The sequence below is a fragment of the Accipiter gentilis genome, chromosome 14 (genome assembly GCF_929443795.1).
Source record: "Accipiter gentilis chromosome 14, bAccGen1.1, whole genome shotgun sequence".
NCBI lineage: Eukaryota > Metazoa > Chordata > Aves > Accipitriformes > Accipitridae > Astur > Astur gentilis.
This window is the reverse complement of record NC_064893.1, coordinates 27,625,299-27,643,529: the sequence shown is the minus strand read 5'-3', so window position 1 is coordinate 27,643,529 and position 18,231 is coordinate 27,625,299. Positions and strand designations below refer to the sequence as shown.

At 43.0% G+C, this 18,231-nt stretch overlaps 1 protein-coding gene across 1 annotated transcript in view; it reads left to right on the top strand.

Moving 5' to 3' along the window:
- The first annotated feature begins 11,328 nt into the window (after positions 1-11,328).
- Positions 11,329-18,231, top strand: part of BMP7 (bone morphogenetic protein 7) — a 47,968-nt gene continuing 41,065 nt past the window's right edge. The window contains exon 1 of the mRNA XM_049816831.1: positions 11,329-12,088. Within this exon, the coding sequence (XP_049672788.1) occupies positions 11,497-12,088 (592 nt within the window). The 5' untranslated portion in view covers positions 11,329-11,496. The remainder of the gene's footprint in view (positions 12,089-18,231) is intronic.

The following is an 18,231-nucleotide window of genomic DNA, read 5'->3' as shown; positions in this document are numbered from 1 at the left end:
TCCCTAGGGAAGCAGACTAAGAGGTGTGATAGGATCTCCACTGACCAGAATTCAGTAGAATCTTGTTTATGTATTTCGTCTAAAGTAGAGCATCACCCAGCGCTTCCTAAATTACAGGAAGTGTGTACAGCACCTGTTCAGACTACCTGCGTTAGCTCAAAACAAGCTAGACCAGGTTCTAGGAGTAGAACAAGAAACTTGCACCAGAGCTAATAAATTCTGTTTCTCAGTAGGTAATTAGCCTATTTTATTTCGCAGTAGGTGAATTAGCACACCTATACCAAATCCCGGGCTGGAGATGACTTAGATAGCTTTGCTGTCACTGCATGGCACTCATTTTCACTTCTAGACACTTCAGTTGTTCAGAAATGAATGTTGAAAGTGAAACATTACAGATACTGAATCTGTACAATGGAATGGAGCTGAGACACGTGTGACATCAAAAAGAGCTACCCCCAATACTGTTCAACATTTAACTGCTTGGGGAATTGGGCAAGTCATATTTAATGTCTGATGCAAAATGTATTTCCATTTATTCTCCTAGGAAAACAAGGCCTTGACTGCATACATAATCTGTAACAACGCTTTATTACAAGGCATGCTGAACTGGATTGACTTCATCTGCAGTAATGGGATAACTGTTTTCAAGTAGGGCCTTTAACCCAGTAATCAGCTTTCCAATAACCAGTTGCAGAAATGGTAAACGTCTTTAAAATTAACTATGCTGATTAATGAATTAAGAGAGCTGAGGCATGGAGACAGTGTGCTGTTGAAACGCACGCTCTCCACCTCATGTAGATAGATCTTTACCTGATCTACACCTTTAGATTCCCCTGGGACACATGCAAGTCTCAGTTCTTAGTCAATAATGCCCAAGGGTGCACAGAGCTAGGGAAGTGCATTTGTGATAGGATCAGGTCTGGGTGTAAGACAGACAGCAGGGAGGAAGGAAGACAAATTAATGGAAGGTTGGCAGGAGCACAGGCTAAACCAGAAAGAGAAGCTGAACATGTGTGTCCACTGGAGCCTGATGAGATTCAGAGTGGGACTGGGAACAAGGATGAAAGGAGTGCATTGAAAGATCCATGTTTACAAAGCAAAGGATAAGAGTTGAAACTTCAACACAATACATTTTCTGATTTTTTTTTTCCCTATGTACTGAATTTAACACACTTCCCTTGTGATCTCTTCTTAAACCTACAAAAATACTGAAGGTAAATGCCTCACATTTGTACAATACGGAGGTAGGTCTCAGCTCAGAAAAGCTGGTTGGGAATTTTTGGACAAAGTGCTTTTTACCATCATAAAATGCCAACTTGCCAAAAATAAAATTTTTAGAAGTAATATACTGATTTGATTTCCATGGAAATATAGTTAGGCAGGTTCAAATATTTCCATGAGAAAAATCTGTTCTGAATGAGAATGGAGTAGAAATGAGAATGTTACTTTATTCATTCCCAAAGTCAGAAAAATACCCAAATATATGATAGCACCCTACCAAATGCAACAGAATATTTGTCTGTCTATTCTCTACACAGCTACTTCATTTAAAAAAAATAAAATTCCCTAAGCCAAAGAGAGACTGAGTGATGAAACAGCCTGGTGACTAAGTCTCACCTATGAAGGACGGGACTCCAAGCAAGCTCTTTTTTCAACCCACTTCAGAGCCCAAACTTGAGTCTGACAAAAATAATGTTGAAAACATTATGTCAAATGTCTGCTCCAAATCCCATAAAGCACTACTTGGATCTGGCCCAACTAAATACCCTAGCCACTGGATGTTGGCTATTCTGGGATGTCTCATTCTTTCTATTCATGTTTTGTTTTTTAAATCATTCTGTGACAAATCTAAAACAAATGTCAAAACTCTTAATTTTTTTATATACTAGATTTTTTTTTGTTTCTGGACAACTCTAATTCTCAGTGCACCACCCTTAACTCTTCAATTCATTTTTTCTCTTAAAACTTGATCCAAGTTGCTGGCCTTTAGAAGAGTGAGAGCCTTTTAGCTCTTGCATAGGGAAAATGAATTTGATTTGTGCATTCTGTATTGTCCTTTTATCACTGATTTTTAAAGTGTGCTTCACAAGTATTTGAGGCACATGAGCTGCTTTTATAGGGATCCAAAAAGGTAAATAAGACAGATTGCTTTGATATGGCATAAAGAATTGGCTGCCGCCAAAGTCTGCAAATTGGAAAATTTTAAAGATTGCTGCTTTATACCAATATACTTGTGCCCTACTGTTATTAGTATAGTTTGAAAGCTTGCAATAAGCTTTTATTTGCACTAGGATAAATAACTAGTAATATTATTAAAATCTAGGAGAATCACAAGATTGTTCGAAAGACGGCAAGAAGAATACTTTGGCTCAGGAGATTCATGTATAACCAGATTCATCACTTTCAAGAGAAAGCAATTTTACATCAGTCAAAGTTAATATAAAGTTCATGTTGTTACTTCTTCCTCATCTTTATCCTAACTTAACCAAACCAAAACTAGAAAAAAATGATCCCCTTTGACACTGTTGTTCTTCGTGATTAACAGTTATCACATCTGTAATATGACCCCTAAATATGAGTGTTTCTAGTCAAAACATTAAATAAAATCTGGTTTACGTGGTATTGAACACAGTTAGAAGCCCATTTGTTCATTTATTCTGATAAATTAATTCCCATAAACTTCTGTAGATAGATTCAGAAAACAAGGTGTTTTTTCAGCCTATCCATCTGGACTTCTCAACCAGAAAGTCTCTGAGGCAGCAAATTTTAATCAGATACTGTTAGTCTTTTTTCAGAAATTTTCAGTAAAAACAGTCCTCAAATGTGGATTTTTGAGGAAAGGTGTGACAAATTTAATACTGTACCTTCGTGCTGTCACATTAGACAGTTACAATATTGAATCTTGAAAACTAGATCTACAGCACTCTGTACAATACTTACATGCATACAAATAAGAAAAATAAAATTGCATTCCTGGAAAACCTTGGTGCGTGCTTATGGACCTCGGCTACACTGCTGTGAAAACAGTCGTTTTCACAAAAGGCCAGGTCAAGTCTCAGCTGCTCTTCCTCAGACCTGTCCTTTAACAGAAGCATTTTCTCTATCCCTAGCGCAACAACACAGCTTGCAGTAAAGAGACGAATTACGCTCTGCATTTTATTAGCTCCCTTGATGTCCAGACTGCTCTTCCATACATACCAAATATAGTAAACAGTAAATGCTCAGCTTTTTGTTCTTGCCTCAAGGCTTAGAAACAACTTGCAAATCCTCGCAATTCATTTTTCATCCCCATCCCTTCCATTAGACTTGCTAACAGTATCTTTTACAAAGATTCTTTTGTTTCTACTGGAAATCTCTTAAAGATTTCTTTGACATTTCTCTTTCTCTCAGTATCCTGTCACAGGGAACTAGACCTTCATCCTGCACTTACCCAAATCCTTCCTTTTTCCAAGACACACTGAAACCTTCCATCCCACTCTCCTATGAAGGAAGAGTGTGGACGCTATCCATAATCAAAAACCAAAAGCCCAAAGCTGCGAACTGCTGAGCACTTCCCACAAGTCACAGAGTGCCCTCAGACCCCCATCACATCGTGGAGACTTGAAGGTGTTCTGAATTTTGTAGGAGTTACTTTTCTCCATGGTTTAGCCTTTACTTAGAATATGTGTCTCCTGTCTGAAGGGATGTTCTTCTCTCTTCTCCTTCCATGATCCCTTCTTATCTGTTTCCAATTGAAGCAGTAGCCCATGCTTTAAGTCAGAAATACCCCCAGTAAATCAGATGCTAGAACACAACCTCCAGCTTCTTTCAGAAGAAACTGGCATTTCTATTTGCAAATGTAGCCAGTGTAATTCCAAAATCATCCAAATTACGGACTTTTGCTGCATGACCTATCGTTGCTTCCCAATTACATACAATGAAGATGCTCTGTAAATAGGCTTTTGTTTAAGTGGAAGGTCTTCTGTGCTATTCTTCTGATGTATTCAGGACACAGAAACAGGAACAGAAATGATCAGGAAGTGATTCACGATCTCCATAGCCTTCAACCGCGTGAAGACACACTGTCTATGCTACACGTATCTGTCTGTACAGAGCATCCTACAGTTACTCATCTGGAAGAACAAGAGTTTGGTCCTTAGTGGTTTCAGTTTGTCACCATATCTCCAATTTCTCTAGAAACTAAACAACTGAAACCTTTCCCCTGCTCATGAGAAACACATGATAAATTTTACCCCTCAAACAAACATGAGGATCTTACTGGAATGTAAAAATCTTAACTTCTTTGGACTTTACATTTTTATTTCCATATGAGCTTAACAGATAACAAGTAATATCCTCAAAAAAAAAAAAAATTAAGCTTTTATCTGGAGCTTATAAGAGTCTATTTTATAGCCCCTTGATTTAAGTAAACAAACAAACAAACAAACAAACTGCTTCCTTCTGCTCTTTTCCCGACAATCCAAATATTTAGAACTCTTTATAGAATGCTAATTGTGGAAATTCATGCTTTTAAATTATTCTTTTTGGGTGCCTTGAACAACAAAAACAACAGATTCTCTCTTGTGGTCAGACCACCAAAGCGGAGTAAAGTGCAGTAACTCTGAGAGTTTCTGCCCCATGTTCTGCTCTGCTTGTCCTTTTGAAAGGGGTCTCAATGAAGAGCCTTGTTGAGACCTCCGCTGGTGCCACTGTTTATAGAGGGGGTCATTAGGAACAGTTTAGTCAGAACAAAAGGGGTTTTGTTTCTATTGTCCCGCTTGCAGTTTGACGATGTCTTAACTGAAAAATTATCTTAATAGTCTAACAGTATATATTTGCCTATGGGGCTCAGACAACTGCAGAAAAGGCTTTCGATGAATGCTGAAAAGATGCACTTTACAAAGCAAACTCAGTGCACGCTAAGCACTATTTAGGAAGCAGAAATTTTCCGACTGAAAACTTAGAAGTCGCAGTCTCAGAAAGATAAACTCTTACAGCTTTGCACTTAGAACTAAAGTATCCTTCACAAAGAGCAGCAGTAATACCAACCGCTCCATATCCAGCCACAGGAGAGCCCCAGGTTAGTTCCTTGGCTGGTGTAAATAAGCGTACCTCCGTCTACTCACATGGTGCTATGCCAATTTGCACCAGCAGAGGAAACAGTCCCTTCATATTATTTTAAAATTCTCCGGCATAAACTTCTGATTAATGATTTTCTGCTGCTAAAGCTCTGGGAGATTTCTTCATGCAGCCACTTGTAATGTGGCAAACCTCCTCCCTCGGTCAGACCGGGAGCTGGAACGTTCCTCAAACCACGGAGAATTGGGGCCAAACCGTGCTACTCTGCGCAACTTGGGAAGGGATTTTTGTGGCCAGGGCTTTAGAGAATCAAATGAATCTCTAACTTCCATCTTGTTTCAGACCAGTTCTGAAACACCGCTATAAATCATTGCAGATATAAAGTTATTTTAGAGGCAGAACCAGACACAAAAAAATGCACATTGTATCTCTGCAGCCCCATGCAGCTCAAAATTGGCAGCTCAGAACTTCGAATTTGAGTGGCTCTAATACGTATTCAAAATAAACTGTTAAAATAATTGTTCCTATGGAAATGAAATATAAATAAAAGTAGAAGCTGAGACCATATAAGATAATGTTGGACCAAATTCTGTTTCCTGCTTATTTAAATGCACAAGATAAGCCTCAACAGGAGAGAAACTGGGGTGCAGCTGTTGTATATAATCCTGCTTCCTACAGACCTGTAAAATCCACAGTCTCCAAAGATCTCTCTGCTCCAGCAACAGAAGTTTTATGATTCAGGGGCATGGTACATATGGTTTAGCATACACACCCCAATTTTCCATGCAACCTCCCCTGTTAGGATTACTAATACTTGTGGCATGAGTAGTTTGTACAGCAGCTGTGCAAGGGTTATGCAAGCCTTTATGTACACATTGGAATAAAGGCACAAAATAATGGTTCTTTTGAGGTATTACTCTGCACCTGCCTGGAGAGAAAAAGTAAAGGCATCCAAATTTGTCCCATCACATTTTACAGGTCAGAATCAGTTATTGTTGTTCCCTTTGAAAACAATGAATAGGTTTTATATGCTTTTTGTACATAGCTGAGTGCAAAAATACCAAACATCTCTACTTTTAGTGAATACAAACAGCAGAAAACCAAAAAATACTCTAGAAGACATTAAATACACATTAATAAAAAGAATTCTGAATGTCTGATGACGGACTGTAGAAGCAAAGATCACCATTTACTATAAGAAAACATCACAACTAAGCAGACTTTCAGAGGCACATTTCCAAGGTGCTGCAGCATGGCTTAAGTCCGCCCCTAACAGTGACATACCAGTGTGTTCTTAGCGTAGTTCTTCACAAATATGAGCCTAAGATTTCATATGTTCAGATTACAGTGTTACCAATGAAGGAAATGCCTGGGTTTATGCCAAAAGCTTCAACCAAATCAAGTGTGCACAGGATAATTTAATAGTACAAAACTAAATTCAGTTTTGTTTGGGCTGCTTCGGCAACATACGGACCAAAAAGTGGTCCTACGTTAAATAATATTCATATGTATGTATCTGTGCTACAGAAGTATATTACTTACATAAAGTTTAAAGACTGGTGTATGTACACATACACATGCTCATACCAATATACAAGCAATTACATACAAATATATATATATAAAATATAACACAGGCCTATATTCAAGCTGTATATATGTATGATAAATATACTACAACAAATGTTTCAATGACATGAACTCATTTCTAAAGTTCTCTGGAGTAAATAATAATAATAAAAGAATCCCCACAGACATCCCATTTTATAAAGTGAGGTCCTCTGAAGTGCTGAACTGTGGAGAACGGAACTTTGTCCACCTCACTCAGTTGAGGAACGTTATATTCAGGACTAGTGTCCCATTTCATAAATCCAAAGGTCTTTTTCTGGTTTAGTTACCACTAGCATCTCCAGAAGTAATAATGCCCTTTCAGACCCCAAAACACAGATTTCATTTCTGACACTCCTCTGAGCAGTAGCAATGAGAATCAATACTTAATTTTTATAGCATAATCAGGATAGTTCAATCCAGCACAGTTCAACCCAGATCTGTTCAAATTCCTGGATTAGAGCTAATATAATGGCTTACCCATAATGCAATTACTTTCGTGTTGGTGAGTATGTTCTCAGTAATAATGCTGAAGAGATGAATAGAAACTTTTGATAAGAATGATCCGATATAGTGTAATTAAATATGCAAGCTAATTGCACATTTTTACACAAATAATAACACCATTATTTTTGTTACTTAAGTGTTTTGCATGCACAGGGCCCAGAGGAACAGTTCAAAATTCCCCAAATGCATGCTATTTTAGTGGGAATATTTGGAAGAAGAAAAAAGTTTGCTACAATTTAGGACTTGCACTTTGTTCAAGACAAATGAGAGAAGATGCAAAACAGAAAGGAAAAGAAACATGGTTAAAGTTAAAAAGAGGACATCAAAGTAGGAAGGCAAGGAGCTTGAAACTGATTCAGCAGAAAAGAGGAAAAAAATGCTTTGTGTCTGATTTTTAAAAAGTCATGAAACAAGCTTTTGGGCAGAACCCACACTTTTTACTGCCCATTTGGTAAAACTGAATGCAAATGGCCAAATTCTGCCAGCGGCATATGCCTAATATGGGTCCACAATGATGACAGCAGCACATACAAATTCATCAAGCATAAACCTGCATATTTTTGTCCGTTTTGTGTTTTAAAATCAGACCCTTTATCTCCTAAATACATGCTTCCAACTATACTGACTTCCACACAAACAAAAACAATGGCAGTAGTTGGTACAAAAATCAGATAAGAGCTTACACACAAAGCTCAAAGAGATCAAAAGTTACACAATTGGTAATGCGGCTTGCGCAGAACCTCAGAAACATTGGGAGTTTGTTTTTATAGAAATTATCTGAAGCGGCAAGTGCCAACAAACAGGGATTACTTCATCATAAGCATTTAGTTTTCCTTTTCAAGGAGAGGAGGACAGACAAGAGAAGCAGAGAAGAGTAAGAGGAAAAACTGGTTTCTTAATTGATCCAGGAAGGAGGAGGAAAAAGACAATGACATGAGGGTGCCAATATTTCAGCAACCTGTGTGGAACTGATCCTACAGGAAGCAGGATGGGGTTTATGCAGCAGGCGAGAAAGGAGGGAAGAGAAAGACGTTGTCCATGAGAAAGGCAATCCAGTTTGTACCTTTTCTGTTTGAAAGGTATTTGAAATTCAAGCTCGGATCTGAGGACTGAACCGTTGCAGTTTGAGCTGCATCATCCTTTATTGTATGCAGCAGAATAAAGGCTGCTCTTTGTTGTGTCCCAAAGCAAGCTGAAGTCAAGAGCCGAGGACCTCACACTCAAAAGTTTTGGTTATGCTGTTTTAAGAATACATGCAAGCAGAACCTCCATTGCAAACTATCATGCATTTATTTAATGCTGTACCTGGTGCAATAGGATCATAGAAAATACTGCTATAAAAGATTCAACTCTTGCAACTATTCCCATGAAAGCACAGGATACAGTTGCAGCATTGCCCCCTCTTTAAAGAACACATCCTGCATTAAATCAGGATGTATCCAAACTTGGCCAGACCCAGACCACTTAGGCAAAACAAGAAGGAAATCGATTCAAACACAACTTTTTCAAGAGATTTGTCAAATCAAGAGGTTTCAAGGTTTACTTTTCTTCCTCTGCTGTTTCTTCAGTGACACATAGAGCTTCCATAGTAGTTACCTGAGGTGTCAACGAGTCAGGATCCAAACCTCCCAAACTATCTTCTTTTTTTTTTTTCTTTCCCTCGAAGAGTAATGTAATTCCAAAGCACAACACTGACCTGAAATTTAGTCAGTTTTTAAACGTGAGGCACAAGCAATTCAGGTGGAAGTAATTCAGGCAGCAGAGACACCTGCTCGCCAGTCCACTGTTCCATCCTTACAGATTTTTTAATCTCATCGTCCACGACACAGGCAAGTCTACTTGCCCTGCTGCTGCTTGATGAAAGGCCAACACTCAAAACTCAGGAAAAACAAACTGCCTACAAGGACCGAAAAAGAAAGTGAAGTCAAGTTATCTGCAGCTAAAAGGGAGAGCGGAGGGATACTGAATCATCTGTCTGCCCTTCCACCACCAGTTTAAGCCAACCTAAGGCAGCCCAGCCCAGACACCCTCTCCTTGCCCCCCAGCTGCACATTCCTGTGGCCTCCCTAATTCCAGCACAATATGTAGTCAGTCCGAACAAGGAGCTGATCCAGCAGAAAATTAATTCAGCAAAAACAAATATATAAATGGTTAAAAAGAGATTATTTTTCAAACCAGAATCTGACCTGTGTGTGGATATAAGTATTAGTACCAGCATTGGAGAGGGGTGGGGTTGCACATCTGAGGATCCAGGCTGGGGTGGGATGAGAAAAAAACCATGTTTCTCAGGAGGAGCCTGGCTTTAGAACAGCTTAAATTGATCTAGAAACCACACCCTCGGCAAGAGAGAAATTTAGGCAAATACCTGCCTGGTTAAGAGCAGGTTAGAGCTGCTCCTCAGGAAGTACAAAAGATGGTAGAGAGTTTGATCTTAACTGGGCATCCAAAATGCAACTGCTTAGGTATTGGTGCTTTCATTAGTGGGGAGCAATGGAAAGGCAGCTACAGGGATGGCAGTTGAGCACCCCCATCAGCAGCAGTGAGTTTAGCAAGTGCTCTCATGATACCTAAGGTGGATGTGGCTTCACAGCTTGTCTCCCCCCCCACCATCCTCCCAGAGCTTGAGCCATTCACAAACATGTGTTAGGACTGAGCTAGGAGGTTAATGCTGGTTCCACCACTACTTCAACACCTCTGTGATTCATTTCAATGTCATGCCTCAGTTTCCCTGTTATTAAGAGGTGCACATGCATGCATACAAACACTCTAAATCACTCAACATGTTTCCCATGCAGCTTTTCTGACTAGTTACCTGCCATTCACGCAAGAATCTTAAACGTAAAGAACTAAAAGAAGTGCTCGATATTAGTTTCCAGAACAGATGCAAGATCTGGTGCTGGATACTACTAGATGTTGCTCCTGAAAACATCAGATGAACAATCTATCAAAAAAACAGCGCTGACCTCCTTTATCCCCTGCCCCTCTTCTTCCTCCTTTGCCTAAGGAACGAATCTTAATGTCAGTGTAAACTTACTGTATATATATATATACACACACATATAGTGTCTGAAATTACCTCGGGCTGGATTCAGTGACTCAGATAAACCCTTCCATCCCACCTTCCCCTTGCTTTCCAAGTAAAATTTGGGAAGCAGTAGCCTACATTTGTTATCCGAGGTTATAATTTACTGTTGCAGTAGACATCTACCTGGACTAATCAGGACTGGGGCTCCATTACTGTAGATGGTAGACCCACCGAGGTAAAAAAAAAAAAAAAAAAATTCACTGCTTTAAAAAGTTGACAATCCATCCTATGACAGTATTCCACAAAGGCGTGTACCAGAGAGCAGGAGGAAAGTGGAAGGCGAGGGAGCAGGATAATGTAATGGCATAAACCACCCGTGTGCACAGGTTGATGGGTCCAGTCCAAGTAAAGGCTGCTGGTTTTAGGACTCTCGTATGAGAACTCCCCCCTCGGATTTCGAATGCTTCTCCATTAACTCTCCCCGCTGCCAGTTGGAAAAGGTGACCTGGGGCTCTATGCACACGGCCGTACATGCCTACGTCCGTGAATATACAATCATCGCATTTTAAGTAATTTAGCGCTGTCGGTTTTGTCGCGGACAGTCTCTCCCTATCATCTGTACTTCTTTAAAAAAAAAAAAAAGAAAAAAAAAAGGGGGTGGAAGGGAGGCAAAAAGCATGCCCGCGTACGTGTGCTTGTGCAGACGGACGGTACGCTTGCATCTTTCGACTCTGTGGGAGTTTGGGCCCCTTCCCTATACATAAGCCACCGTCCCTCCTGCGGTGTCTTCTCCTTAATTACGTTCACGTTAATTTAGGCGCTTGGGACCGGCTCACCCTCTCCGCCAAGCCAGCAGCCTCCACAAACATCCTGAAAAGCAACCTGATCAGATGTTCCTCCTCTAGGCAGTTACAGGGATTTTTCTCTCCCAAGCGGTTTGGAGCGGGCGAGCGAGAGCGCTTGGGTTTTCCAGCCTGCTCCTCCCACCAGAGACAACCTCCCGCTGCCTCTCTCCGCCGAGCACCACTGCACACACGGCTCCGCCGCGGCGTGCGGGACCGCGGGCAGACCGCGCCGCTCCCGCTCCCGCTCCCGCTCCCGCCGCCGCCGCCGCCGCCGCCGCCGGGGGAAGCGCCTCGGGCCGCCGCCGCCGCCGCCGCCGCCGCTCCGTCCATGGGCCGGGGCCGCTAGGCAGCCCCCGGCGGGCCATGAGCGGGCTGCGGCGCCTCCGCGGGGGCTGCCGGCCGCCGCAGTGAGCGCGGGGCCGCGCCGACCCTCCGCGCCGCTCCGCGCCGCGCATGCTGCTGGGGCGCGTCCCGCGGCGGGGCAGCCCCGCGCCGCCCCCCCGCAGCAGCAGCAGCAGCAGCAGCGGCGGCAGCAGCAGCGGCAGCAGCAGCGGCAGCAGCACCAGCACCAGCAGCAGCACCAGCAGCAGCCGCCGCCGCCGCAGCGCCGCGATGCCGGCGGCGGGGCGCGGGCAGCCCGCCTCCTGGCTCCTGGTGCTGGGCGCCGCCGCCCCCGCCCTCTGGTTGCGCTGCGTCCTCGCCGACTTCACGGTGGACAACGAGGTGCACTCCAGCTTCATCCACCGGCGGCTGCGCGGCCCCGAGCGCCGAGAGATGCAGCGGGAGATCCTCTCCATCCTCGGCCTGCCGCACCGCCCGCGGCCCCACCTCCACGGCAAGCACAACTCGGCCCCCATGTTCATGCTGGACCTCTACAATGCCATGTCCGTGGAGGAGGGGGCGGCGGGGGCCGCCGCCGAGGAGGGCGAGGGCTTCTCCTACCCCTACAAGCCCATCTTCAGCACCCAGGGGCCGCCCCTGGCCAGCCTGCAGGACAGCAACTTCCTCACCGAGGCCGACATGGTCATGAGCTTCGTCAACTTGGGTGAGTGCCTGCCCTCGCCGGGATGACCGGGCGAGGGAACCGTGCCGGGGCGGCGGAGGTGTGTGTGTGCGTGTGGGGGGGAAGGCCGGAGCAGGGTCCCGGCCACCGACGGGAGGGCCAGGGGCTTGGTGGCGCAGGTGGTCCCGGCGGGGACCAACGTCCGCGGCGGGTCGGATGGGCGGCAGCCCGCTGGGGCGAGGAAGGGCAGGTAGCGGCCCTCGGGAAGGCGGCCGCTCTGCGAGGCGGCGGTTAAATGGCAGCAACGTGGAGAAGGGCTCCCGCTTCCCGTCACGGCATTTGGACGGCCACGAGCTCCCGCCACGCTCCACCCCGCGCGCCGACACGCTAAGTTCTTTGTCGTCTTCTCCCTTTGATAGTCGCTTGCCACGCTTCGGAAATTGGATTTGCAGGTAGGAGCCGGACAGGACGGTTAGCAAGGTCCGTTCCGCATCTCGCACCGCCGAGGAAGACGCGAAACCGGGGCAGGACCACGGGTCCCGGCACGGCTCCCGGCAGCGGGCTGGCGCTCGTGCGGGATGCGGAGCCACCAGGGCTGCCTAGAGGGATAGTTCCTTGCGGCATCCCAGCGCCGCGCTCCCTCGGCCAAAGGGGCCGAGCTGCTCGCACATGTTTTCCTAATGGCTTGAGAGGGATTCCACAGTAAATCTTTATTTACTCCTGCAGCTTTTTCTGTTGACCCCGGTTCATGCAGCTAACTCGCCTCTTTTCACAAGCACATGTGGATGGGTTTATGCAAATGCTAGAAAGTTGGCATGCTTTGTATGCGGCTCGCTAGGCCTCTCTAATTGGATGCCACGGCCCAGTCTGATTTCTATTTGCTTGCTGTAGATCGCACACCCGTGTGGACTGACTTGGCCGGATTTGAGTAAAATGTTGTCGGGATGAGCATTCTATTTTAAATATATAATTATAGACCTGGTTCACTCTATCCATTTTTAGACCTCGTCATGTGCAGCTCGGAAACCACCACACGTACAGATTGGGTGCCTGCAAGTTCGAGACAGAATCTGAATGGTATTTCCAAAACAAGATCAACTCAAACTTTGTCCCAAACAAAGGGACGCTCAAAGAGCAAGAGGAGCCCACCTCTGGCACGTAACCCGCTAGGGATTACAGACACCCCCATCGCCAATAAATCCATTAACACCTTTACGGATGTCACTGTTCTGGACGCTTCCACTGTCTGGAACTTCAGAGGCGACAAAGATTAAATCACCACCTAAATCACCACCTCTCTAATCCCAGCGCGTTAACTAACTGAAAAAGATCAGTAGCTGTGAAGGCTCTGTGACACACATTAATAATTATTAGACACGGTAGCCATCCCGGCACGATTCTTGCGTGACAGGGAGACGTGGGACGCTGTGGGAGATCTCTAGTTTGCATGAGCTGCACCTCCTTATTAACTACCATAAGCTTCGCAGCGGGAAGCTCTGAATTACATCTGGCCTGGGGGCTGCGCTCTTGCAGAGCGCTGGTGCTTTCCATTTGGAATTACAGTGTTTGTCTAATTGCTGCTAGATGCTTAAGCCGATCAGCAATGATACGTTTAAAATCAAATATTTGAGCAGCCAAAAAAACCAATGGCGGTCAAATACTTGACTTTAGAGATAAGAGTGATCTTGCTAACATTGTTCTCTGTGGTTCTTGGGTCATACACCATGTACAACCACAGCCCAGGGAGAGTCCCGAACAGAAGACAAAGGATGTTGAAATAACGATAGCGAAATTCACACTTCTGTTTCTGTTTCGGTAGAGAGGCGAGAACCTTTATGAAACATGTAAGTACCTAATGGAAGGGAGTTGAGCTCTGGGGAAGCAGCTCTGCTCCTCGGGTGTAGTTATTTACCACATAACTTTCAGCAGCGAAACCGCGGCGCTCCCGCCCTATGCTTCCTACGTAAGGAAAAGTCACCTTTGCGGCCCATGGCAGTTTTGCATGAAAGTAATTAATATCCCCGGTAATCAGGTCCCTGATTATTTTGAGTACAAAGGAGTGGCATGGATCCATAAACTGTGAAATAAAAATTACATTTTGGATATGTCTGTTTCTATGTGAGAACTTTTTATAGAGCAGGTTTTACCTGTATAAGCTGTACATAATCAATAATTGACATCACAATGTGATGTGATGACTACAGTGAATGTATTCATTCATTTCAACCTGCTGAGTTCTGTAGTCGGCTTAGAAATCCAAAAGTGTTCTTTGTGCAAAATACTAATTACCATTTTATTTAATTGCTGTCAGGATGGCCAGCGAGTAGTAAGAGCGCAGGCAAAATCCAATAGGTTTTAAGAAGGACAGGTGGACTTATTACCAGCAAGGCACATTTCGGAGGTTTATCTGTACTGTCTTGTTCCCTTGTCAACAGTGCATGCCAGGACGAGTTTAAAAAGGACATAGATCTATAATAGCTTTCTTCATCACTGTGCACACCTTTCATCCCATTATAGTCATTGGTCTTTCATCTTTATAGGACAAAGACAGGCTTGTTTATGGACGTTTTAATGAATTAGACCAGCCACTCGCTCCCGTATATAGTCAAGTACAACACCTGCTTTGATATGAAGGGGAAATTAGAAGATCTATTGTAGAACTGATATTTTTTTGGAGACTTTCTACAATGATCCCTTTTAAAGCAGAGCTGAATTGCTAAATGCAGACTGTAGTAAACTGTGTCCTAGTTTTGTAAGAGATACTCTGTGAGCATTGCGTTTCACAGGTAGGCTTTTATTACTATACTAGAGCCATCACAATGTGGAAGTGTCACAGCATAATAAAGTTTCACCTTAGAATGGAGGAAGTAAAAGTGAGTAAGAAATAATACTTTTAAATTTCAAGAAATAAAACATGTTATTCCAGGCTTCCAAATGCTAATCTACAAACCCACTTTTTTGCTTTATTCAAAAACTTACGTTGCTAGAATTACTGGGCTACATAGTAAAAAAAACCCAACAACAAAACTCCCACACATTGATTTCTATGGAGATACTGTGTATATTTATTCCAGAGAATTTATACTGGGTATTGGTAGGGAGGAACCAGAATACAGGTGCTCCATTTCAGAGTTATGTTGCAGGAAGCTTTGTACTAAGCATGTAATGTTACTGTAAAATCTTGACAATTAATTAGATTTAGATTTATAACCAGTTAATTCACAGGCTACATTTTGTCTTAGCTTACACCTGTGCTAAGATGGATGGGGAATGGATTTGTGTCAAGAATGAAGTTACATGTAAATTAAAAGAGAACTTAGCCACAGTGGTCTGACTAAGTTAGTCAGTTAATTACTGGCTAATTTTATAAAATTTATTACTGTAATTTCACTATTTGGAATTTAATTTCAGATCCTGTCCAAGTACAGTTTACAAACTGATCCATTTTAGGAACTGGAAAAATGCAAAGCATTTTTTTGCACAAGTTTAATTTCAAGTTTATAAACAGCAACTAAGGAGTAAACATCCTCTAGATTACTTAGACCCTCTCTTCTAAAAATAATTGAGTTGTCCTTATGTGGGTAATCTTGCCTTGGTAAACAGACTTGCTTAGAATATTTTTCAAAAGAGTCGGCACAAGTGATATGCAACTTGTTAATTGGTCTCGTGGTTGATTATAAAATGAACAACATTGTTTAATCCTGGCAAAAAATGGGGGGGGTGGGGGGGGTGGCTTGGAATTAGTCATTCTTGGAAAGAGCACATGAAAGTGGCTTTTGTTAATGTAAATCAAGAAGCTGAAGAGCCCCCAAGTTTCCTTTTATTTCATACCATCTGGCTATCCTTTTTGTTGACAAGTGTTTGGCATAGAGAACCATCTCTTTGCCCTTTAATAACAGGCTTTAACACTGTAGGGTATTAGAAAAAGATTCTATAACAGTTAAAAAATTTCCTTCGGGGAATACTTTATAAAGTGAGCACGGGCTGCAGGCATTTGCAGCTGTAACCTGGCTTGTGTTAAAATTTGGAAGGGGCTGCCTTGCATTCCAGCTCACTACAGGCCTTCATTGGTGTACAGCCAAAGGTTAATATAGATGTCACACAGTTTTTCTTTGGAGAGCCTCAGATATAAGAGTACGCGTACAGCTGTGTTTTTAGTAACCCTTTCATAATCACTTCTTTTAAACCTCATTTTCCTGCTTATATAAATCAAAGATTTTCAAGGATATTTGACCTGGATTTGAACTTATTTGATCTTCACATATTTCTCACTTGAAACAAAGCAGATTAAATGCTAGCCCTGGATGCCTGGTCATGATCACATGGTTTGTCCATACATTAGGGCAAGCCCTCAGCTTTTTTTTTTTTTTTTTTTTTTTTTCCTCCTCCACCTAGCGCTGCTATAAGCTCTCAAGCCTGAACAGGTACATCCTGTAATTGTTTTGGACAGTATGGATATAGGCAACACTTGGTGGTATAAGATTAGCTAAGGTAGAAAGCTTGCAGCCTACTAAAGGTAGGAAGTACAGTGACCGTGCAGCAAGTCACCGGCCGGTATTCTTTGAACGTACAGACCTGCTCTAGAGAGAAATTAATTCATTTTCTAATTTTCAGGTGCAAACCGGCAGAGCAGAACAGGAACTATTTACCTCCGCCATAGGGGTGCGGTGGTAGCAGAGAATGGAGCGGCCGAGGACAGATGTCCTCATGTGGGGCAAAACCACCTGGAAATCGTCCCCAGCCGCTCACACGCTTCTGCGGCGGATTTATCCCAGAAGCAGGGTCTTTCCTCCGCTCCCACACAGGCTGTCCCGGGGAGGTGAAGTCCCCTCCGGGAACTGTGGTTTAAAAGCCAAAACCCAGCGGCACGTAAAGTGCTTTGAAGGAGCCCAGCCTTGATGGCCAGATCTTGTGATGCTTGTAAGAGGAGTTAGGCACAAGTGAAGCGTACAGGACCTGCTCCCACCCGAGCTCTGCTTGCCGTCGGTTTTGCTTGGGTGCGTGCGTGTGTGTGTGTGTGCGCGCATCCCCCCGTTGCTCCTTTTGCAAAGGAGGTTTAATGGCCTCTGGGCAGGCAGCATGAAACCAGGCATTACGTTTTCGGCTGTAAATAAGCTTGAAACACATTTTCGGGTAGGGGGGGGAGAGATGTGCGAGAGAAGGTTACACAAGTGGTTGGAAACATTAATTAAAAAAAAGATTATAACTATTAAAGCCTAGTCAGGGCTGTTGACAGGCTCCTTTTAAATAGGACACTGCAATGTTTTAGTTTAATACATTCTGGCAGTGTCACCGGGGTTAAGGCTAATACTGGGATGTGTGGATCCTGTCATGTTATTGTCAGGAGGAATGCAGGGATTAGGTTTAAAAGTGGCGGTGGGTGAGCGGTGCAGCTGTGTACACTTATTATAAAAGATTTAAGTCCCACTGGTAAAATCAATATATTAAATTGCAAGAGCCTCTGTTTTTAATTAGTTTAAATCAAATATACTGTTAGTGCCATTATGGCTTCTATCCTTGGACCAAGTGAGGAAATGCTAATATTTATACGGAAACTGTTAATTTGTGGTTAGAATGATAACACATTTAGTTTTACGCATCTAAATTGTTCTAACTCAATGAATACCAGCGAGAAGTCGCAAGGATGGATGACATTATCTGAGCAAGAACACAAGTAAGAAAATTTTGATAGCACGCCCGATGAAGAAGACTACCTGTTGATACAGAGCATTAATGTGTACAACAATACACCACAGTATTTTAAGCACTTTCTGGTGGTATAATCCTCCTCTCTGGGGCCTGCATCAAAATATTCATGTGAATTAACTATAAATATATTATATATATATATAAAAATAAAATATGCTATTTTATGTATAATTTTTTTCCTCTAAAGGGAAGGAACTTCTAAAGAAATGAGCGAGCTGTTTAAATTAGTTTCAGGATGAAGATTTTCATTCTACAACTCTTTGAAGTAAATGGGACTAATCACATGGATAAAGTTCTGCACACACATGTGTTTGGAAAATGGAAACCCAAGAGAAAGTTCTTGGCTAGGTCTTCATTGGTGTAAATTGTCAAATTTCTACTGAAGCTGGCCCTGTGGTCTCATTTATACAACTGTACGTCCAGAGTAATTCCCATAAACTCCCTCTTGATTTGTACTATCACAGTTGAGGGCAGAA